This window comes from Daphnia magna, linkage group LG5 (genome assembly GCF_020631705.1).
Source record: "Daphnia magna isolate NIES linkage group LG5, ASM2063170v1.1, whole genome shotgun sequence".
NCBI lineage: Eukaryota > Metazoa > Arthropoda > Branchiopoda > Diplostraca > Daphniidae > Daphnia > Daphnia magna.
The window spans coordinates 9,532,581-9,553,393 of NC_059186.1; the positions used below are offsets into that span (position 1 = coordinate 9,532,581).

The 20,813-nt window shown below is 39.1% G+C and overlaps 4 protein-coding genes across 18 annotated transcripts; 1 reads left to right on the forward strand and 3 right to left on the reverse strand.

Annotated features, from left to right (window-relative positions):
* Nucleotides 1–2,868: 2,868 nt before the first annotated feature.
* Nucleotides 2,869–5,759, reverse strand: LOC116924038. Its single transcript, XM_032930603.2, has 8 exons — nucleotides 5,450–5,759; nucleotides 5,223–5,349; nucleotides 5,032–5,117; nucleotides 4,875–4,967; nucleotides 4,734–4,796; nucleotides 4,607–4,672; nucleotides 4,390–4,519; nucleotides 2,869–3,950 (listed from the first exon to the last, which is right to left on the reverse strand). Exons 1-8 carry the CDS (start codon nucleotides 5,528–5,530, stop codon nucleotides 3,778–3,780), a joined length of 819 nt encoding a protein of 272 aa, XP_032786494.2. The 5' UTR covers nucleotides 5,531–5,759; the 3' UTR covers nucleotides 2,869–3,777.
* A 1,265-nt stretch (nucleotides 5,760–7,024) lies between these two features.
* On the reverse strand, nucleotides 7,025–11,675 carry LOC116924029 (ATP-binding cassette sub-family G member 1). Of its 2 annotated transcripts, XM_045173425.1 has the most exons (12): nucleotides 10,722–11,675; nucleotides 10,221–10,651; nucleotides 9,963–10,148; nucleotides 9,644–9,767; nucleotides 9,381–9,570; nucleotides 9,148–9,293; nucleotides 9,008–9,077; nucleotides 8,777–8,945; nucleotides 8,432–8,557; nucleotides 8,193–8,359; nucleotides 7,802–7,970; nucleotides 7,025–7,706 (listed from the first exon to the last, which is right to left on the reverse strand). In XM_045173425.1, exons 3-12 carry the CDS (start codon nucleotides 10,072–10,074, stop codon nucleotides 7,102–7,104), a joined length of 1,878 nt encoding a protein of 625 aa, XP_045029360.1. In that variant the 5' UTR covers nucleotides 10,075–10,148; nucleotides 10,221–10,651; nucleotides 10,722–11,675; the 3' UTR covers nucleotides 7,025–7,101. The 2 variants fall into 2 exon arrangements, with proteins under 2 accessions (XP_045029360.1, XP_045029361.1); XM_045173426.1 differs by lacking the exons at nucleotides 10,221–10,651; nucleotides 10,722–11,675 and having other exon boundaries at nucleotides 9,644–9,866; nucleotides 9,963–10,103.
* A 1,252-nt stretch (nucleotides 11,676–12,927) lies between these two features.
* LOC116924028 (ATP-binding cassette sub-family G member 1) lies at nucleotides 12,928–16,668 on the forward strand. 10 transcript variants are annotated; one of them, XM_045173416.1, is made up of 15 exons: nucleotides 12,928–13,081; nucleotides 13,213–13,271; nucleotides 13,348–13,432; nucleotides 13,490–13,674; nucleotides 13,768–13,882; nucleotides 13,948–14,080; nucleotides 14,154–14,277; nucleotides 14,340–14,529; nucleotides 14,595–14,740; nucleotides 14,914–14,983; nucleotides 15,049–15,217; nucleotides 15,310–15,435; nucleotides 15,522–15,688; nucleotides 15,767–15,935; nucleotides 16,006–16,668. In XM_045173416.1, exons 4-15 carry the CDS (start codon nucleotides 13,655–13,657, stop codon nucleotides 16,605–16,607), a joined length of 2,031 nt encoding a protein of 676 aa, XP_045029351.1. In that variant the 5' UTR covers nucleotides 12,928–13,081; nucleotides 13,213–13,271; nucleotides 13,348–13,432; nucleotides 13,490–13,654; the 3' UTR covers nucleotides 16,608–16,668. The 10 variants fall into 10 exon arrangements, with proteins under 10 accessions (XP_045029351.1, XP_045029352.1, XP_045029356.1 ...); XM_045173417.1 differs by having other exon boundaries at nucleotides 13,213–13,262; XM_045173421.1 differs by lacking the exon at nucleotides 13,768–13,882 and having other exon boundaries at nucleotides 12,929–13,081.
* Nucleotides 16,669–16,837: 169 nt separating this feature from the next.
* Nucleotides 16,838–20,737, reverse strand: LOC116924033 (ATP-binding cassette sub-family G member 1). Of its 5 annotated transcripts, XM_045173434.1 has the most exons (12): nucleotides 19,881–20,324; nucleotides 19,589–19,699; nucleotides 19,323–19,446; nucleotides 19,053–19,242; nucleotides 18,847–18,992; nucleotides 18,596–18,665; nucleotides 18,356–18,524; nucleotides 18,136–18,264; nucleotides 17,930–18,063; nucleotides 17,690–17,858; nucleotides 17,489–17,604; nucleotides 17,078–17,429 (listed from the first exon to the last, which is right to left on the reverse strand). In XM_045173434.1, the coding sequence occupies exons 2-12, from the start codon at nucleotides 19,695–19,697 to the stop codon at nucleotides 17,217–17,219; spliced, it is 1,569 nt and encodes a 522-aa protein (XP_045029369.1). In that variant the 5' UTR covers nucleotides 19,698–19,699; nucleotides 19,881–20,324; the 3' UTR covers nucleotides 17,078–17,216. The 5 variants fall into 5 exon arrangements, with proteins under 5 accessions (XP_045029367.1, XP_045029368.1, XP_032786480.1 ...); XM_045173432.1 differs by lacking the exon at nucleotides 19,881–20,324 and adding an exon at nucleotides 20,524–20,737 and having other exon boundaries at nucleotides 16,838–17,604; nucleotides 19,521–19,699; XM_045173433.1 differs by lacking the exon at nucleotides 19,881–20,324 and adding an exon at nucleotides 20,524–20,737 and having other exon boundaries at nucleotides 16,838–17,604; nucleotides 19,521–19,706.
* Nucleotides 20,738–20,813: the final 76 nt, after the last annotated feature.

Below are 20,813 nucleotides of genomic sequence, written 5' to 3' on the forward strand. Positions count from 1 at the left end.
GAAAAAAAAAATGTGTCTTTTTGGAATTTATATTTTTTTTTTTTTTTGCAATTGATGGTGTAATCATCAATCGTTGATTTTGACGTTGATCATTTTCTTTTTTCATGTAAAGTTTTGCTTTCTCCTCTATATTTCCGCCCCTCGTCCCTTCGCCCTACATTTTACTTAAACCCACCACCATGTCATTCATAATCGCCTCGGTGCTGTTGATATCCAGTCCCGGCAATGTCCTTCCTTTTTTCATCATCCTTTTATGTTTGTTTTTTTTTCTATTGACGCTTTTGAATTTGTGTGTGTGTGTGTTTTTATAACAATTGTTACACATATTTTACATCGTGGGTTTATTATACATACTATATATATACATACGTGATTATATATATATTTTGTTTTGAAGAATACAAATCAACTCTTTGCAAACAAAGAAGAAAGATTATCGTTGACGCTGTTCCATATCGATCGTGCCCGTTCCAGCATTTTTTTTTTTTTTAGATTGGATTTCCAGCATCCTGCCTGTCGCATAAAATAGAGACGGATTGGACTTTAAAAGTACGGCAACCAGCTTCGACGTACAGTCAAATCTAATTACCCATAAAGGTCTTGTGTCGATATATAGTTCCTTCCTCTTTTTGCTTATTTGATTTGATTTTTTTTTCCCAGCCTCTATTTACTTTTGTATAGAACAAATAACGACATGCATCTTTCAAGGAAGTCAACCTAAGTCAGGCGGGGAGCATAGCCATGACGACGCAAAAGAATAGAACCAACGACGAGAAAATTGCTCAAAAAGGATGTCATGGAGTAAGAAGATAAAGGTTGTACTGCCGGGTGAGTTGTGATGCTTTTAATTTGCAGCTTTTGATGTTGCGTTATTGAACATCCCAACAGGCAAAGAAAAGTTTTTGCCTTTGAAGCTGAACAATTGCGCCTCCATATCTATTTGAATAATACGAACAAGTTCAATATCTAAAAATCGTTGACGTTTAGGATTCCAGGAATGGTCGATAGTGACCACGAGAAGCATTTTTTTTTTAACGTTAGTGCATCTCTCGTTATTTTACACCTAGGACTAGGACCTAACGAGAAAGCAGCGAACGTCAATCGAAATGTTTGTTTCGAGAAACGATAGTCAAAGGCCACAAGCTTTTACGGATCGTTGCGTTTTATTTTTCATTACGAGTCCATTTATAAAAAAAAAAAAGAAAAAGTTGGCATCCAAACCGCAAGGCGATTTGATGAAAAATGTCCTGTGTGGCCAGATCAATAACGTGTCGTTGCGTATAAGCGAAAACCTGGAATCAGATTGATTATATAGGGCGTCGTTAGATATGAACACACAAATACACACATTCTTCTGCCTCTTTTATGTCCATCCGCAACAAAATTGGAATCCTGCCCGTTACGTTATAGTCTGTAGCCTAGATAAATTTTCTGAAGAATGATCCATTGCGAAAAAGCTTTAAAAAAAAAGGAGATTAAACGATCGATTTCACGTTCGCTTTTCTGGTTGAAAAAAGATCTCTTTGTTGATTGAAGAGGAAATTTCTGCGAAAATCCACGAGTATTTTAAGATGTTTAAAAAAAAAAGAAAGTTCTGGTATCAAGTTGCGTATTGAAACCATTGATTCTGAGAAGCAAAGACGTTGAATATGCTCAATCACAGTCGACATGTCTAGCGACTTCGTCAACTTCCATACAAACTATCATTAGGAAAGTACAAGTTTGTGGAGATATCGCTGGACAATCTCTACTCATCTGTTTTGCTATTCATCACAATGTGAGGTAAGGCAATAAATAGTACCAAAATGTATCATTTTTAAAATTTACAGTTCAAAAGAATTTCGGCAACATTGCATAGAATTGCATTGAAGCGAAATGAATTTCAGAGTTACATTTAGAACGATAACAAAGGAAACATAAATCTTGTATTGCTACTGCGAAACGGATATACTCGAAGAAAGTGCATCGATTCCTTGGAAATCGCCACCGTTTTAAGAGATGAAAGAACTACGTCTTTGGCTCGATAAAAGTTAAGTCGTCTAAACAAAAAAAAAACCAGTTTATTATGGAAATCTTGTACCACACAAGGCAGTGAGCGTAAACAGCTCGTTATGTAATGGTTGTGCTGATTCTTCATATCGACTTTTCTTCTCTCTTTCAAGATATCCTCACTTCGTAGCGCCAACTAGTGACGGATCTGTTCCATTTACCAACCGAAATCTCCATTGAGTTTCACGCGCTCAGCGGATCGATGACGACGTCACCCGTTGGCTGGAAATGACATCCGTGCAAAACTTTTCGTTGATCTCAAACAATCGATGCTTCAGCTAACTCACTATGGTGTATAGAGTGTCCCTGTTTGGCATCCAGCCCTCGGAGTAGGCCGGATAGCTGATTAAGGACGTCACTTTGGGTTCACTGTTCGTATTTTAACCAACTAGATGCCCTACGTGATCGCATTCCCAATGACCTGAATCGATCAGAAAAACGAATACGATTTGATCATGATCAGACATCGGGGATCCCTGAAATTTGTTTATTTAGTATATTTTTCTCTCTTTTCCCAGGGTTTGCATCAAACTCAATCTACGAGTGCATGATGGTGGCAGGAATAAATCAATTTTACTTCCGCTTGAGAAGAGATCGTTCAACAGCGTCTCGAAACGACGAGCGAGAAAGAAAAAGATGGAAGTCAAAAATTAAAGGAACCTCGTGGCACAACTTCCAACGTAAAAAACCACTTGGTTACATAAATTTTAGATTTTTCTTTCTGGAGGATAGGTAAGGAAATGACAAAGAAAATGGGGCGTTTTCTCATCATTCCTGCGTAAGGGGGAAAGGGGAAGCAAAAAACAAAATCGATAAATGTAATTATTGACTGCGTATATTTTGTTTTGACACAAAGTAGAATGGATCTTGTTTGTTTTTTTTTTCTCTTGTTATTGCAAACTAAATTAAGTGCTGCCTAGTAATTAGATTAAATTTCATTTCGAAAAAAAGAAAGGACGTGACGAGTCCAACAATTTGACATGTGGGACGTGCGCAGAACAAGTTTTGATTATTCTTTTCACTTGTACACACTTGAATAAAGAAATACGTGGAAATAACGTCATTTAAAAAAGAAACAAACATATTCCAAATCACAGTGAACAGTTTTTCAGGGAATATATTTTAGCGTGTGTGTGTGTGTGTGCAACTATTGTTTTTGTTGGTTCCTGGAACTTCTCGTCTCGATATCCATTAAAGTTGTAAGTTTCTTTGTTTTGCCTATGGATTTGTTCGGTGATCTTTTATTCTGTGCAAACACTTTCCAAATATTTGTTTATTTTTTTTTTTGCTTTTATGTTTTGCTCGTTTTTTAAGTGCTAGCTCATTTAACCAGTTTTGAAACGTGAAAATCCTGGTGGGTATGGAAATTGGTCGTGAGAAAACCTGGTTCTCCACTATCCAAGTTTTGCGAGAGCTAAGGCAGGGACTTGAAAGTTTGTTGTTTTCTTCCAACTGAACAACTTTCAATTTGCTCGACTATCATCGCGTTATTTACATCAAGTCCGTTGCACCGTATTGAAAGGAAATGTACGCGGCTATTTAGCGCGGCTGTTGTTAAGAATTTCACAAAGTTGAAAGATCCTTCCATAAAATGCACGACGTAGTTTTGGCTGCAAAAGAAACTTTTTTTTTTTTTTTTGTGTTTCGCACAAACACACACACAAGCCAGTTAGCAAAGAGGTTCGGTGCACCGACATCGTAAAAAGAAAGTTTACGACCCACTTTTGACTAGGAACTGACTGTTGATCGACCACTTTGAAAAGTCACGCGTCGCTGTGAATTATCGGCCTGTTGTCCATTGGCATCATCTGTGTCGAGCCAGACGTCTGCTTCCGCCGGCCTGTGCAGTTGGTTGTCCGGATGACGACAGCCAGTCCACAGGGCCTCTCCGCAAATGGCATCTAAGTCGTAGGAACAATCCAATTTAGTTCAATGTCTCTTCGCAAAGACAGTTGCCACTAGCAGTGAGACTGCAATCAAGGCTCTGCACACAAGTTCCTTTTTCTTTGCTCATTTCCGTTTTTTTGACTGTCACTGTTGTGACAAAAGAATCGATACGCGATATCTTGATTGTGTCGTCAAGGCATTTGTTTGGGGCGGGATGAAATATTAGATTAAGCAACGACAGGGCCCCAATTTCGTGTAGTCGTGAAATTAAAAGGAATTTCGTTGCTAGGGTCAACAAAGACATTCAATTAAAGCCCTCGACGGGTTTTCTTTGAAACCTTATGGCCGCTTGATTGAATTACGTAAAAGTATCGCAATATTTGATTGGGCTAATGATTTTTTATTTTTATTTCTAATTTTTTTATGGTTTTTGGTGGTTGAGTTTGTTCTTACCTAATTCAGGGCGACATCTTCGAGGATCTGAGTTGTCGATGATTTCGCCCAACTTAATCTCTTCCAGCGGAGGTTGGCTCGAATTGTTCGTTTCTAACAAGTCACCGCTTACAGCTAAAGCCTCAGCTTGCTGAAACCGAAACAAAAAATTAAAATAAGAGAAAAGAAAAAGAATTTAAAATTAATAATAATGTAATTCCATGCTCCGACAACTTACGGCCTGTGCGGATGTATTCCGTTTCAGTTCCTGGTACTGAGAAATGACGCAAAGGATACAATAAACCTATTGAAATTATTGAAAGTTTTAATTTGAAGATTTCAAAAAATGTAAGAAGAAAACGTACATTGACGATGACTAATACAAAATCACTGGTGAAGATTATCGCCGATATAGGATTTAAAGATTCCTGCGAATATATGGCGTGCCGCGCAAACGAAAATAACGAACGGGGCAAACAGGAATTCTAATTTCAATTGTCGTATACCATGTGAATGAGCAGGTAAATAGCATATATCAGGTCAACAGCTGTCGTACACGAGACAATCACAATCCATGGAAGCAGGAACGTGCATCGATTCTGAACGAAATAGAATTTAATGTGTACCCGTTGACTGAGTCGCGTGCTTTTTTATCATATTTACCTTGGCAAGACCGTAGAAAAGAAAAAAAGTAGAAACCAATCCCATGGCTGACAAAGTGACGACACAAATGTTCAGAATTTTCAGAGCTTTTGTTGTTCGGGGACACACGCACACACACAAAAAAATGAAACGGGGGGACTTTTAATAAAATTTTTCGATTAAATTTGCTCAAAAAAGGCTTATGTAAATACTTTCAAGATCTTCCGCCGGATTGCTAGCAGAAGTGCTTGTTTGCTGTTCACCATATTCTGCCGCTTCTGAATCGCCTTCGGCTACGCCAAATATCGTCACCATAGTAATCGTTACAGTGAAATAGACCTATAAAATCGGCCTGGTTATTAAAGATATCTGGGTAACTTGATCACCCTTCTAAAAAAATGCAGCGTCCCCTTATTTTTAATTATTGCGATTCACTCACCATGGTGTAGAGGGCGCTAGCGTAGCAGCCGCTGCGGAGCGTACTCCAACAGCAGCAGAACTGGATGAGAGCCATCGCCATCAGCGCTACTAGTCTTTAGAGTACAGGGAAGTTGAAACAACACCGAGACATGGCAAAACAGTAGAACTTTATCGGCGAAACAATTTTCAAACGCGAGAGGAAAACCAAAAAAAAACAGCTTAGATGAATCCGCTGGAAGTCCGCGTACTGATCAACCTCTTCGTCTTTGCAGCCTTCTAAATATATGGACCGCAGGAAACTGCACGCCATGCGCGCATGCGTACACAATCGATGGGTGTTCCGGCTTTAAAATTTTATTTGTTTATTTCTTCTTGTAAATTCTTGCGCATTTCCGTTCGAGTCCGCAGGGAGGAACGCGGACAAGTGAAATGATGTAACAACATCCGCTGTGATTTTGGATGGATGATGAAGAACATCCATATCATTGAAAACACCCTTCTCGTTGTGTAAACATTGGACGTGGAAAACAATGGATGAAAGAAAATGTGTACATACACTCCGTAACCTCCACCAGCTCTTAATTCCATGTCGTTATTGGAAACTGTAATGAATCTTCCGGTCACATATAGAGGGGCGGCGTGCGTGAAACAAAGGGGATCTGCAACGTTGTCGCATTGGCGACAACGCGATAATGCGTGATCGATGGCACTATTATCAACAGTCAGCAATATATTAGGTGTCGTTATCACCAAGTGTTGAAGGGCAATTAATTAGAAGCCAATATAGAGAGTGGACGGAAGTTTGAAGTCTCATACGGCGGGAAAAGGAACTAACATCCCAGTTTTAAAATAAATGATTAAAGTTAGGCGGACGTCGGTTTTTTTTCTGTGTGAAAAGATTCTAAAAAGCTTTTGGGAAAGAGTCTGGTGTTTGGTTTAATAAAAAAAAAAAAAGTTTCAACACACACACACTTTCAGCTTCCATCCGATGCGTTTCTCACAAAGCGAAGCTGCTGCCCCCCAGGAGAAAGAAAATAGATGTTGACTCTGTGTGTGTGTATATACGAAAGTAAAGTGAGCGTCTAGACGAGGTAAAATAAAATGAAAAACAAACAAATTTCAGGTAGGAATTTTTGTTGTCATTTCCTTGCTTCTTACGTCACGGCCAACATCGATTTTCTGGCATTTTGGTGAACGTGCAGATGCTCTCAAGTGCGATGAGGTATACACGCGGAAACGGAAATCACATCGAAAGCATCCTGTTCGAACGTCTCCATAGCAGCCAAGCGTTTCTGTTTATTTCACCATCTTTTTTGTCTGCTGCATCAGAAATCATTTGATTCGTTTATCAAGCCCAACTGCTAGAGTACAAGGATTTTGTGCCTTTACAGCGAATAGTCATCATCAAAAGACGTTATTGATTAAAGTGTCTGACGTTCTTTCCCAGCTGTTATTGATTGCGATACTGGGGGGGCTACGTCCTTCCCAATGGGTCATCGGAGAACCACAAATGGAAATATCATTCTTCCTTTTAGGTATTGTATATTTTTATTGAGGAAGAAAGAAACGTACACTCGTTTTTATTTTTTTTTTGTTGGTGCTTTATTCTTTTATCCTTCGCGATACGCGCCTCCAATAATATCAAAATCCTAAAAATAGGACAACGTTTCTTCAACAGCGTACGTGCCTCAGTTTAAAACGTAAGACGACATAGCCAGCCACTCGTATGACGAAGAAAAAGACCAGCAAACCAACAACGGACAAGTAGTAGGAACTCTGAGCAAGGTCAAATTGTTCCAGAAACTTTTGAGCGTAGCGAAAATGGCAATAAGGCTGAGAGCAGGTGAGAGGCGCGCGTTCGCCACCGTAAATGGATAGCATGGATCCGGCGAAGGCGTAGCGGAAGAAGCTGACATCCGCAATCCACGACATGTAAATCGGAATAGAATTCAAATTGACGAAGAATCCTGAAAAGAGTAGAAACGGAATCGTGCTGGCCGGAGCCACGAAAACGGCCACTTGAATGCTGAACGCCGCACCGACTAATAATCCGATGCCTTGCGCCACCAACGACATGCAAATGGTGATGCACAAAAGCATGCCGAAACGTTGAATACTCATCGGTTGATTGGTCATCAAGTAGACGATCAGCAAATATAGCAACGGGAAGACTATCTGGAACGGAATGTCGGCCAACGTCTTCGCCAGATAATACGCTTTCAAGCTGTACCAGTGATTTAAATGTTCTCTGACCAGCACTTTCCTCTCTAGTGGAACTGTGTTTCAACAACAACAACAACAACACATGGACGTAAGCCAAGTTCGTTTGATTGGGCAAAGGTAAATAACGGCAGCAGTTTTGTGTACTCACACGTCACAATAGTCGGCATCATGGCGGCGAAAAGGATGAAGAGTTGGTTGAAGAAGAGTAATCCTGCGTTGTTATAGATAATAGCGGCGTCGTCACCTACTCGCCAGTACAGCAAACCCATCAGAATACTGACGACAACGTGGGCGGCGAAACGCAGCATCGTCAACATCTGCGTGGTCGAGAAAATGGCGGTTAAAATTACATTTTTTTGGGGGGGGTGGGGTAGGCAAGTAAGTACATCATCTCCCTTTTATGGGCTGACACGAATACCTAAAAAATTTGCAATTGTTACGAGTCCAATAAAAGGGGTTGACATAAATTGACGTGAAAGTGGGAATGACAGGTCGACTTCAAGTGCTGAACGAAATACATAAAAAAAAAAAGTAAGTACTTTCTCTCTCCAAATTGTTCGCCAAGTTCTTCCAAGTAGAACAGCCACTTGCGTATGGAAAGGGGCCGCATAAAACAATCGTTCGTCTTTAGTCTTATCTGTTTTCTTTGAATGGCCGTCTAACATATTTACGTCCTCGTCTTCGTCATCAAATCCATTGTCAGTTACTAGACAAAAAGAAATCGATACAAACTCTTTATTTAAAAAGAAAAAATGAATTAAGAATGTCCTTGTGTTACCTCGGCTTGAAGACGGTGACTCTGACGTTGGGGTTGGATTTTCGTGGTAAATTAGACGGCCATTCTCGATGCCTGATACCAATCTGGCCAGCACGTTTCCGTATTCACCGCTGGCCACGTCCATTGCTAGGGGAATTGAGACGGTGGTTAGTTGGAATGTATTAGAGAGTTGCGTCGTGATCCAGGATCTAATGGCTTAACCCCGAAAGCTTAATACATCTCGAGATAGCCATCCTGTTTATTCGATGAAAAAGGGAACGCTAACGAGTTTCTCGTTGTTGTCTAGCCGTCTAGGACTTTTACTTCGTGTGAAATCGAATTCATTTAGGTGAGTAAAGAACTTACCAAAATCGGCTGGATTGTGGTAACTAGGGCAGTTCAAATTCATCGTACGAAGATAAGGCACTAGAGACTGGACCGGTCCTTGGAACATACACGATCCTTCGGCTACAATGTACAGGTGATCGAAATGTTCCAGCAATCTTGAACTTGGCTGGTGTATGGTAGTCACTACCTGCCACCGAAAAACGAATTTAAAATAAAATGAATCAGACGAACGAGAGTTAAACTATTTACCATACGACCGCTCTTGGCAATGTTACGTAACAATCCGACGCATTGCAAACTTGAAGAGCTATCCAATCCACTGAATGGAGGTAAATAAAGAAACACCCGCGATTACATTGTGCACATTTTCATGATTCAAAAGAAGTTACCTGGTAGGTTCATCCAAAAATAAAATGGTCGGGTTATTTATTAATTCAAGCCCGACGGATAGCCGCTTGCATTCACCACCGGATAAGCAAGAGATTCGTGTTTGTCGACTTACGGTTAATCCTAACGTTTTCATGACTTGTTCTATCTATTATTAGTGTGATAAACCTTGATTTGTATATTACAAGTAATAAACAAATAGTTTTCCCTAAAAAAGGGTAAATCAAAAACTTACTGCGCATTGCTTCTCTTGATTGGAGACTCCATTTCCAAGTTTCAGGTGAGCAGCAGCGGTCATGTATTCATCAACAGTTAAGTTCGACAACAGGTGATCTTTCTGCATAATGTAAGCCGATCGTTTACGGAATGTTTTGCGTTCCCGTTCTACCCCATTGACGTCGATTCGGCCCTCTATACCACTCGTCCTTTTTTAGCCCAAGTTTCAGTTCAAGAAGGTTAATTTGGAAAATAATGGTAGAAAATTGTGCTCGTTTTTACTTTAAACCAGCCAAGATATTCATGAGCGATGTTTTGCCCGCACCAGAAGGTCCGAGAATTGCCGTTAGCTGGCCAGACTTGAAAGCGCCGTTCATTTTGTGTAAGATCATCTTGCCAGTGCTCCCTAAACGAAATTGAAGTTCACGTTATGTAAATTTTTCAAGTGCATACGCAGTACACATTGCACTGCGGAACAGCTGATTAAGCGCTCGAAGACAAATACCTACAAAAAAAACACACAAGTCAATGGATATCTTCGTAGCCAGAAGGGGAGAAAGTTTCTTAAAGATAGGGGATAGGTGTTTTTGACGTTTCTTACCTTTTCCCTTGCTAAAGCAAAGGTCGTGGAAGGTGAGATCGAATGAAGCAGTCATTTGACTATTTCCTTGAAGTTTCGTTAGTTTTGAACAGCGCAATCCTTGTTCTTCCATTCTTTCTTTAAGGGTCCGTACTGAAAGAGCCAGTTGACGATACGCGCAACGTCAACTTGATAATTTCTAACCAACTGTGCAGTGAAAATAACATTCAAATTGTACTTAAATGTAAAAGGGATATGTCTGTTGCTGTTGATTATTACCTTGACATCAAATAGTAGTGGAGAAATCTAAATTTGAATGGCTTGGAGAGAGTTGTGAACTTTAGAGGAGAGGGTCAGCACAACAGGTAGAGATTTTTGTTGAGTTGAACGATACAAACAAAAACAGCCCGAGGGAGAAAAGGCGGCCGCTTGTTCGTTCTTCAATGGCCGTCCAACAAATGTTTTCGACTTTGCTTTTTTCCAAGATAGTAACACAAGTTTTCTGTTCCGTCAGATGGCTGTCTACATTGCCATTCATTTTCGATTGCTTGATTTAAGGTGATACTCGTATCAAGATTCAATCAAAGGCGAGGCCAACCTGTTATCTTAAAATTTCAATTTCCCCTTCACGAAAGTTTTTTGGTTTTGTTTTTAATTTGTCATAGCAATAGACACGATGTCATTTCTAATTCAATCTACCGTTCAACAACCTAGAAAAAGACACTTAAAGAAATAACACAATGTCTTTGATATCGATTGATTAAAGTGCGGTTTACTAACGTTATTCATTTTTTTTTTCTTCTTCTTCGTGCGCTGCAGACTGGTTTCACTATCTATGCCAGACAGCAGCAACAGAGGGCGGTGCAATGTGTCTGATGGGAACACCGTGCTCCGTTGAAATTGGTCACATTTGTTATCTTTACACTTACCATTATTGACTTTTTGTTACCAGCGTTGGTGCCAAGTTCTCTCGGGACGCTTGTTTTCACGAACTGGCGAGACGTAATCCAATTTGATGGACAGCGAAGAAAGGACTAAACGCCTACGGAACGACTCCCATTTATCTTTAACAATTTCATTTTCGGAATTTTTTTTTTTTTAACTCGGTCAAACAGGTGTTTATCTTAAGAATAATTTTAGACGTTTCCGCGGGAAATTTTTGTACTCAAAGCGGATTATTGGAATTAGTTAGACGTTTGTTAGGCTTTTTCAGAAGATTCACTACAACCGCCTTATTCTAATGCAGAAATGGTGACGTAATCAGAAAACTGTGTTAGCTTCACACATAACAAGCGCTCATGATCAAATGATTGAAATGCTTTACAATGTTGTCCAAAAAGGATTTTGAAAACCCGTTAGCCTTAATTAGGGGACCTTAACAAAACTAGCGGGTTCAATTGAGGAGTTGTAAACGCTAAATTTGGCCGATAGCAAAATGTAGGAAAAATAAGACTGGCATTAGAATGATGGTCTATCGCAAACTTTTTACACGAAAAATTCCTGAAACAAGCTTGCGGCTCTATTGTTGGAATGTAACGACCTGAAACGTTATGCACTTAAAGATTCAACACAGACAAAAACGAAAGAACATTGTTCAAAAATTGGAAAAAAACAAAAATGTGTACAAGTTGAAGTGTTCTTATTTTTGCGAAGATCGCCCCTAGGCTCCACTTTTCAATATTCTCTGGACCCACTAGTGAAAGTCAAGAAGAGCGCGTCAGTTGAACGTGACCAATCACACATCTATACTTGTTATCGGCAAGTTGGGGATCGTTCTCGACACGGCTTCCCGCAGTTTTCTTTCGTTCACCACAGATCGCGCTGCGTGATTCATGCCATTGAAAAATGCGGCCCTCAATAAACGTGCAAGTCTTTCTTTCCTTCGATATTGAATTTTATTTGTTTTTGTTCTACGATGCGTTCACTAAAACAACTTGGTTTCCTCTACTAATACCAACATCCATGCAGAAAGTATGCTACAATATTCCCTAATTAAGATTCATTTCAATTGGGTTGCGGTTCCGTTGCGGGTGCCGCCGGTAACTTCTAGCCTAATTGGGTTCTTTCCAATGCGTTCATAGGATTTTGTTATCCTCTTAGTTTAAACATAGCTTACGCTTTTTTAAAAATAGCGTTTTTTGTTTATTTTAGATTTCTTTTATCCACATTCTCGATTTTATTTTCTCCCATCTTTGTTTAAGGGACGCCTTTAATGGCCAAACATAAACTCGGCTCTGGAACAGTTGCGTATTTATGAAGGCTCGTGTCAGTAAGAACTTTCAAATAATTCCACGAGGATTTTTATGTATGAAATAATAGATACGTCTGTGGTTTCTTTGCAGCGCAAAAGATTTTGGAAATCAATAAACATTTGAATTCAAGTGTCTCTTACGTTCGTATCTGCCGGAAAGAAACTCCGAGTACAAACAGAATAAAGTGAAACTTTTTCTTTTGAAACTTTATGTGAACTTCATGCCTCAACTCCGCAGTTACAATAGATTTCATAATCTTAAGAGCTGATAATAAAAGAAGATGTTACAATGAACCATTTCCCTTTGGAACCAAACAGAAGAACGGAAATCGTGAAAACTCTCGTCTGATTCAAACATTTATTTGTTTAAGCAAAAGTTGAGTAACCCTTTAGAAGAAAGATCATTGTGTCTGTCAGACACAATTATATGATTTCAATATATTCCATTTATTACATTACCCAGTTTTAGTATCCGTTCAAGTAAACAATCTTTAATGGCGTAATAAGAAAGCGACCCAACACGAACCCGATCTTCTGAAAAATTGATCCTGGGATCAATTAAAATAAATATGAGAGCCATTTTCTTTTATTGGATATTTAACCTTGCAACGTGTCTGAAACTGAGGAGGGGTAGACAATTTAGAAAATTGCTTACCTTTTTTCCCGAGAAATGTCGAATGGAAAGGGTACACGAATTGCTGCCCCCTCCTTTTTCACCGATTCATACCTTTTCTTTTTTCACATTAGTTTGCCCACCTCTTGGCAACTAAGTCGTCCTCGCTGCAGTTACAGAGTTACACCCCAAACGTCTAATATCTCATAGTGCTGCACGTTGTGCTGGAAAGAACATAGTAACATCATCTCCGATCTCTTTTCTACATAAACGAAGGTGAGGTTCAAAGTCTCGTCCTTATGAAACATTTTATCGTGTCAAATCTTAGCTAACTTCTATAGAGTGGTAGAACAAGTCAAAAACAAATTTGGGAAATAGTGGCATAATAGCATAATGTTTGATCTAAGGTTATTCACACCGACTAGAACGAGGAAGATAAGGACGAGACATGAAACCGGTGATAGCAGTTGCGTGTTTATTTACCTCTTACTTTGTTCGGTTTACCTAGGTAATATTTTAATTCATTGTTGGCTTGGTTACAGGCTGAACGATAACGACTATGCATCAAAGTCCATCCAAATGCTGTGATGCCGAAGGAGATTAACTAGCTCATGAAAATGCAAAAAGGTAAATTCAACAGGCACTCTCTAGTTGTGTACGTGGTTCTATAATCGTATTGTTTAGTGTACGTGTCCTTCGATCCTTGTTGGCGTGGCCTTTCAATTACTGACGTTATTCTATATCCGATGCTGCCACTGGTTATCTATATTTGTCAGGCATAGAGATATCATATTTCTGACCTGGCCGATAATATTAAGAAATCATTCAACTGGACCCTGTATAGATTCAATGATACTGGAATTTATCGAGTAAACAGATTATAGATTTAAAACATCATTTGACTGTCCCTCGCTAAACGACGGAGCCGTTTGTGTTACCTTCTAATGATTTCTTCTACTTAGTAAACGAGCTTGCCACCAAACCCTTTACGTTTCACGTGTGATCAAGTCATTTTCAAAACTGATAATCCATTTTTTTTTGAAAAGTAGGTGCAACTGGTGCTTACTTGTTTTAGTGGTGATTGACGGGCTTTTTGATGGGGTGTAATTGTGTTTGATTAATCGTTGCGCTTTGTCGTTTAGGGTGAAAAAAAGAAGATAGCAATAATGCAACATGTTACCAGTGGATGGAATCCGGGGATGACATCTCGAAAATACAATGAAGGTCTGTCATTTGACCTCACCTTCCGTGATCTCAGTTACGCTGCAGGGAAAGGTAGTCATTACGTCAATGGAGCCTCACTTTGCTAAAAACATCTTATTTCTATGAATTTTCTCGTTTTATTTAGGCAAAGAAGTTAAACACATTTTGCATGGTGTAAGCGGTTCCTTCAAGTCTGGGCAGTTGACTGCCATTCTTGGACCATCGGGAGCGGGAAAAACTTCACTTATGAACATTTTATCCGGCTTCAAGTGAGTTGCATCGTAAGTTTCGTACATCGACGAGAAATTAAAAGCGATTTATTTAATTACAGAAAAAGTGGAATGACTGGGCAAGTCGATGTAAATGGAGCTAAACGCAAATTCAAACAATTCCGCAAACAGTCGGCGTATGTCACGCAACACGATCATTTATTGCTCAACTTAACGATTGACGAATACATGACGGCCGCAGCTCATTTGAAATTAGGCAATACCGTCACCGACAAAGAAAAACGATCGACGGTAAGTCATTTCCGAGTCTATCCGATTTGTTGAAGAATGAAAAAATTAAAAGATTTGCATTGTAGATTGAATCAATTCAGAAAACATTAGGATTAACCAATAGCAAGCAAACAAAGGTTTCCTGCTTGTCTGGTGGTGAATGCAAACGACTTTCCATCGGACTAGAATTAATCGATAATCCGGCTATCTTGTTTTTGGATGAGCCAACTAGGTAACAAGAGCACGTAAAATTTGGGGCAAGTAAAGATCGGTGACATATCGTACCAGACAAAATCAGTGACAAAGTCTTAACGTTTTGTTTCTTATCGTTTTCTCAATGTGTAGCGCTTCAAACTTATGCTAAACATGTTTCCATCAAAGAAATTAAAATTATTTTACCGATAGTGGCTTGGACAGTTCGTCGAGTATGCTATGCATCGCCTTACTGCAGGATATCGCTAGAAGCGGCCGTACGGTAAATTTAGGACAACAAAATTCGCTGCTATTCTTCACGAAATTTATTGATTAACTTCACGTCAGGTGGTGACTACTATTCATCAACCAAGCACACGGTTATTGGACCAATTTGATCACCTATACATCGTAGCTGGTGGACGTTGTATGTACCAAGGACCTGTCGATTCTTTGATCCCCTATCTCCAGACAATGAATTTGTACTGTCCAAACTACCACAATCCTGCAGACTTTGGTGAGCTGTGCTATTCGGTTTCATACAATATCCATCCAAACTACGATATTAAAATAGCTATTCTAATATCGACGAATTTCTCATCGCTGTAGCCATCGATGTCGCGTCTGGAGAATATGGCAATGTCCTACCTAAACTGATCGATGGTATTGAAAACGGCCGCCGTATATACCAGGAAAATTCTGTAACGTCACCTGCATCACCTTCACTTAGCCATGGTAAGAAACTATAGACATCTCGTATAGCTCGTTCCGGAATTTATGATATCCTTATATACTGAACGTTTAATTTGTTCTTTGCCAAGATACTGGATTTTACGAAGACGATGAAATGGATCTTATGTTAGACGTGTGTTCGACGAAAAAAAAAGGAAAGAAGAAAAATAAAGATGAACATCACTACGGTTCGCCTTTTTATAGTCAGGTTGCTGTTCTTCTTGGTCGAACTTGGCGCACCATTTGGAGAGAAAAGGTATTTTAAACGAACGTTTTTTTTTAGTTACCTTTAGCGTAACACTCGACATTTCTTTTAAATTGCAAACATTAACAGATTTTGACGACAATGCGCCTTATTCTGCACGTTTGTATTTCGATCCTAGTGGGATTATTGTATTGGCAAATCGGGGACGATGCCAATGCTATTCACAATAATGCTGGCATGCTTTTTTTCAGTCTAATATTTATCCTGTACGCTGCCATGATGCCGACTTTTCTAACATGTCAGTAGGAAAACCACAACTAACTTAGAATGATTTCTAACATTCATTTTGTTTTTCTTTACTACAACAGTTACCTTAGAGAGGGAGGTACTGATTCGAGAGCATTTAAATCAGTGGTACAGCCTGAAAGCATACTTTTTGGCCAAGACACTGGCTGACATTCCATTTCAATTAGTATTTCCTACTATTTATATGGTACCCCTTTATTTCATGAGTAACCAACCAATGTGCGCAAATCGTTTCTTTATGCTATTGACTATCATGATTTGCATGGCTCTTGTGGGACAAGGTATTGGTCTGTTTTTCGGCGCTGCATTCGACGTCCCAATGGCTTCTTATTTCGCGCCCATCAGTTGCATCCCATTCTTACTGGTTTCGGGTTTCATGATCCAAGTTAACGCTATTCCGCCTTACCTACGTTGGATAGCACACATAAATTTCCTTCATTACAGTTTCGAAGGTTCCATGTTGTCCATCTATGGTGGCGATCATCCACCTCTTTCCTGTTTCGAAGATTACTGCCATTTTCGATACCCAATCAAGTTCTTAGAACAATTCAATTTGACTCACAGCTCTTATTACTTGTCGGTAATTGGTATGGTAGTTAGTTTCATTGTGATAAGGGTGGCTGGCTATTTTGCTTTGCGATTCAAACTCAGGCATGTACGCTGAACTGATTCTATTTTACGCTCTTGTTATATGATACTTAACAATAAAATTAAGCTATTCATCATTTGGTTTACAGATTTAATTGATTTGTTCAAGAATGTACCAAAGTTTTGCGGTAAGTGGCTTTATATATTTGTTTTTAGTACCATTAAAACCTTAATGAGGGTTTGCACTGACATGTAAAATATCGTAATAGTAATTAGGTTAGCATTCGGAGAAAGTGGACAACACGATAAGATTATAAATTTCTGTATGTAACAGTTTAGGTTTATTAAGTTGGAAAAAAATCCCAATTAATACATAAATCTATTATGGATAACTAACATTGATATAATTTTTCCTAGAACGTTTAATAAATTGAATCTAGTAAAAAAAAAGTTTGGAGGGCGAAAGAAGGTTCAATGCATACTCTTAAGCTTCAAACGCAAGAAAACATACCCGGCCAGGCGCAAAACGACAAAATAAACTAACATGCCAACGATACATAAATAATATGAACTGTCAGCCATGTCGTACTTTTCCAACAACTTGTCGGGCAAACGATAATGACAGTAAGGTTGAGAGCAATTTAATGGCGGACGGTTATAATCGTAAATCGACAACATTGATCCTTCAAAACCGTAACGGAAGAAACTGACGTAAGTCATCCAGCTCAAGTAAGACGGGATGGCGCTTAAGTTGATAAAGAAGCCACCAAAGAGGAGAAACGGAATAGCGCATACTGGTGCGAGGAAGGCAGCTGATTGAATATCGAAAACTGCACCAGCAACCAATCCGATGCCTTGTCCGACTAGAGATATGCAGATGGTGATGCACAAGAGCATACTGAAACGATCCATGCTCATCGGTTGATTGCTCATCAAATAGAAAATCGCCAAAAATACCGTAGGAAAAACAATCTGGAACGGGATGTCGACCAACAGCTTAGCAAAGTAATAGGCTTTGAGGCTGTACCAATGATTCTGATGTTCTCGAAACACTACTCGTCTTTCAAGTGGAACTGTCGTTGAAAAATCAATTGTTATTTAGGTAAGCTTCTTTCTAGACGATTGTTATACAACTAAAGATTTTTTTTTTTTACTTACAGGTCACGACAGTTGGCATGGCAGAGGTAAAGACTATGAACACTAGACTGAAGTAGAGTAGTCCGATATTATTTAGTACAGCGCCAGCATCGTTCCCTACTGACTGGTACACCAATCCAAAGAAGATGCCAAAAACAACGTGAGTTGCAAAACGCACTTTCGTCAGCATCTGTGATGATGGTAATAAAATATTAAATGAAGACACATTATGGAACAATTAGAACTTGAACAAGCCCGAACCTTCTCTCTCCAAATAGTTCGCCAGGTTCGTTCAAGCAAAATGGCAACTTGATTGTGGAATGGCATGGCGTATGATAGTTGTTTGCTCTTATTCGTTCCGTGATCCTCTAGGTTTGTATATTTTAATCTGTTTTCTATGTTAGAACATAAGACAAAATGGATAAACTGTAGTGACTAACATAGGAGTGTAATGGAGCACACACTACCTTCAGTATCCAAAGAGTCCGCAGTACATAAAAGGGCTGAACTCTCGTTGTAAATCAAACGGCCATTATCAACGCCGCACACCAACTGTGGTAATACGTCACCGTAGTCTCCCGAAGCTACGTCCATCACTGGATACGAAAAATTTAAAGTATTTTCTATAACCCTATCCAAAATTCCAAAACAAAAAGAAGTGGAATAGAGCATGATAATAAATCGTACCAAAATCGGCAGGGTTATGATATTTAGGGCACTGTAAATTAAATGTCTGTAGATAGGGCACTAAAGATTTGACTGGTCCCTGGTAGATGCATGATCCACCTGCAACTATGTATAGATGATCGAAATGGTCCAATAGATGCGAATTTGGCTGATGGATGGTTGTTACAACCTTAAACAAAACGTTCAGCATTTAATGAAATATTCCATAACAGTTGATTTAAATAATGTTAAAGTTATTACAGTTCGACCTCTTCTGGCGATTTCACGAAGCAATCCTACACACTGCAAACTCGAAGAGCTGTCCAATCCACTGCAAGGCAAAACGTGTTTTAAATTTCGCTAGCAAATTTGACGAAGCAAACGTTACGAATTTACACACTGGGCTGGATTTACAGGCAAACAGATTACGTTATCACAGAATACATTTTTTTTCTTTAAGTCCTGCAGACCGAAAAGAAAAATTTGTATTTTTCTCGAAACCCTTTTCTTACCTAGTTGGTTCATCCAAGAATAGAAAATACGGATCATCAAACAATTCCAGCCCGATTGATAGTCGTTTACGTTCACCACCGGATAAGCAAGAAATGCGCGTTTTCTTACTGCTAGATAATCCTAGTGTTTTCACTATCGACTCAATCTGTCATCAGGAAAGACTCCAGTTTTTATAAAACTCTAGGGTAAACGTAGAAAGTTATACCTTTGACTTCCTTTCATCGTCGGAGACGCCTTTTCCTAATTTTAGACGAGCAGCAGCATCCATATACTCCTCAACGCTCAAATGTGGTAACAGATGATCGTATTGCTCGATATATGCTGACTGTTTACAGAACATTTTTAAGTCCCGTTCCACACCACTAATCTCGATTCTGCCATCGACTCCTTTCGTTCTATCGTAAAGAACAACATTTACGGCTATTGTCTTCACACATGCTCCAATTTATCAACGAAGATAACCACGTTAACTTACTTTAAACCGGATAGAATGTTCATTAAAGACGATTTACCCGCACCAGATGGTCCCAAAATAGCAGTAAGTTGACCGGACTTGAAAGTGCCACTCATTTGGTGCAGAATATTTTTTGCTTTTTTGCCTAGGAATAAAGAATCCCATAAGGTAAGGTAGAACTGATTAAGGATAAATTCATCATATATGGTGAATCCTTACCCACATCTTAAGTATCATAATATACTGCCAGCACACATTGTGCAAAACATTTCGTGGAAAGTAATTACCTTTCTCCGCTGTGTAGCAAACATTATGGAAAGTTATGCCCAAGGACATATTAATCTGGCTTTCCTTGGTTGCTAGGGCACATCTTTCCGGTGTTTCTATGACATCCATTTCTGCTTCCTCATAAGACAAGATGACAAAGTCAAAATTAGTAAAGAACCAATCAATAATCTAAACTAGAAGGATGAAGCAGAGTTTAGTTTGATTCATTGCCATATTAGCCTTCCTTTGGAGATAAGCATTTAGGCTACATATAGATTCGTGCATCTTTTTATCTTGTTACTTTTAACTTACCGTATCAATTCAGATCATCGAGTTATTTCCTTTAGTATACATACACCAGATATGAAGCTGCTACATGAAGACAACTATTTGTATTTTGATTTCAAAGTTAACAACGGCATCTATCAGCAGCTCTCAAAAGTTTCTATGTAGATCGGAGATTCAAAGAGACGCGCACAATCGTTTGCTTTTGCTGGAACTTCGAGCATTAGCGGTATCAAAGAGGAAAGCTTTATTTCCAAAGGTAGAACATTAGATAAATTTTATTCTTATCATAAAAAGGGTCTACTTTCTGATGTTTTGTCTCTATTCTCAGTCTTATTGTTAACAGTTTTCTTTAAAGTTCTCCTGATATCGATGCGCTGAAGGGAATAAACAAAGATGCACCGTTATTCCGAGATACCCTAAGGCAAAAAAATGGTATGCTTTGCTGCCCCTGACTTGGCTGTTCCAGGCGATTTGATAGGTAAGAAAAAAGAAGAAAAAAAAAAAAAAAAATTTATTGTATCCAAAGTGAAAGTTTTTAGCAATTATGCCTTACGGCCAATCCTTTACTGCACGCAGAATCAGAATACTGGATTACAGTAAACTCTATCCTTATTCTTACATTTTGCTATTAACGTATCGTCGATTGTTACTTAGACTATTTTTTTACCTTCTATGTTTCTTTAGGAAACTAGGTGAATGAGGATTTAAATTTTTATCGAACAACGTGCCACTTGAATTCAACATTGAGCTTAGCAACACGCGTAAAGATGACCTGAAGTCCGAACGGTAAGAAAATGCAGTCGGTAGCCCAAGAAGGAGGACGGACGGATAGCGGGGAGCCTTTTATACGTGTCTTTTATAAGCGCCTCGTGGTCCAGCATTCACGCCAGGAAATCGACTGTATCCATGTCTGTGACCCTATAAAAAGTAATTTCACATGCTAGACTACTGCATTCC

What these genes read in the sequence shown, in the direction of transcription:
- LOC116924038 (XM_032930603.2), bottom strand. Translation starts at nt 5,530, where the DNA reads ATGGCGATGGCTCTCATCCAGTTCTGCTGCTGTTGGAGTACGCTCCGC. An exon ending in CTAGCGCCCTCTACACCATG is followed by an intron (nt 5,350 to 5,449) that starts GTGAGTGAATCG and finishes CCGATTTTATAG; the next exon opens with GTCTATTTCACTGTAACGAT. An exon ending in AAGATGTCGCCCTGAATTAG is followed by an intron (nt 3,951 to 4,389) that starts GTAAGAACAAAC and finishes CCTACGACTTAG; the next exon opens with ATGCCATTTGCGGAGAGGCC.
- LOC116924029 (XM_045173425.1), bottom strand. Translation starts at nt 10,074, where the DNA reads ATGGAAGAACAAGGATTGCGCTGTTCAAAACTAACGAAACTTCAAGGA. An exon ending in TTGCTTTAGCAAGGGAAAAG is followed by an intron (nt 9,768 to 9,962) that starts GTAAGAAACGTC and finishes AATTTCGTTTAG; the next exon opens with GGAGCACTGGCAAGATGATC. An exon ending in GTCACCGTCTTCAAGCCGAG is followed by an intron (nt 8,360 to 8,431) that starts GTAACACAAGGA and finishes CTTTTTGTCTAG; the next exon opens with TAACTGACAATGGATTTGAT.
- LOC116924028 (XM_045173416.1), top strand. Translation starts at nt 13,655, where the DNA reads ATGATACTGGAATTTATCGA. An exon ending in AACATTTTATCCGGCTTCAA is followed by an intron (nt 14,278 to 14,339) that starts GTGAGTTGCATC and finishes ATTTAATTACAG; the next exon opens with AAAAAGTGGAATGACTGGGC. An exon ending in CCACAATCCTGCAGACTTTG is followed by an intron (nt 15,218 to 15,309) that starts GTGAGCTGTGCT and finishes TCATCGCTGTAG; the next exon opens with CCATCGATGTCGCGTCTGGA.
- LOC116924033 (XM_032930589.2), bottom strand. Translation starts at nt 19,697, where the DNA reads ATGGATGTCATAGAAACACCGGAAAGATGTGCCCTAGCAACCAAGGAA. An exon ending in TTGCTACACAGCGGAGAAAG is followed by an intron (nt 19,447 to 19,588) that starts GTAATTACTTTC and finishes CTTTATTCCTAG; the next exon opens with GCAAAAAAGCAAAAAATATT. An exon ending in GAACTATTTGGAGAGAGAAG is followed by an intron (nt 17,859 to 17,929) that starts GTTCGGGCTTGT and finishes CCATCATCACAG; the next exon opens with ATGCTGACGAAAGTGCGTTT.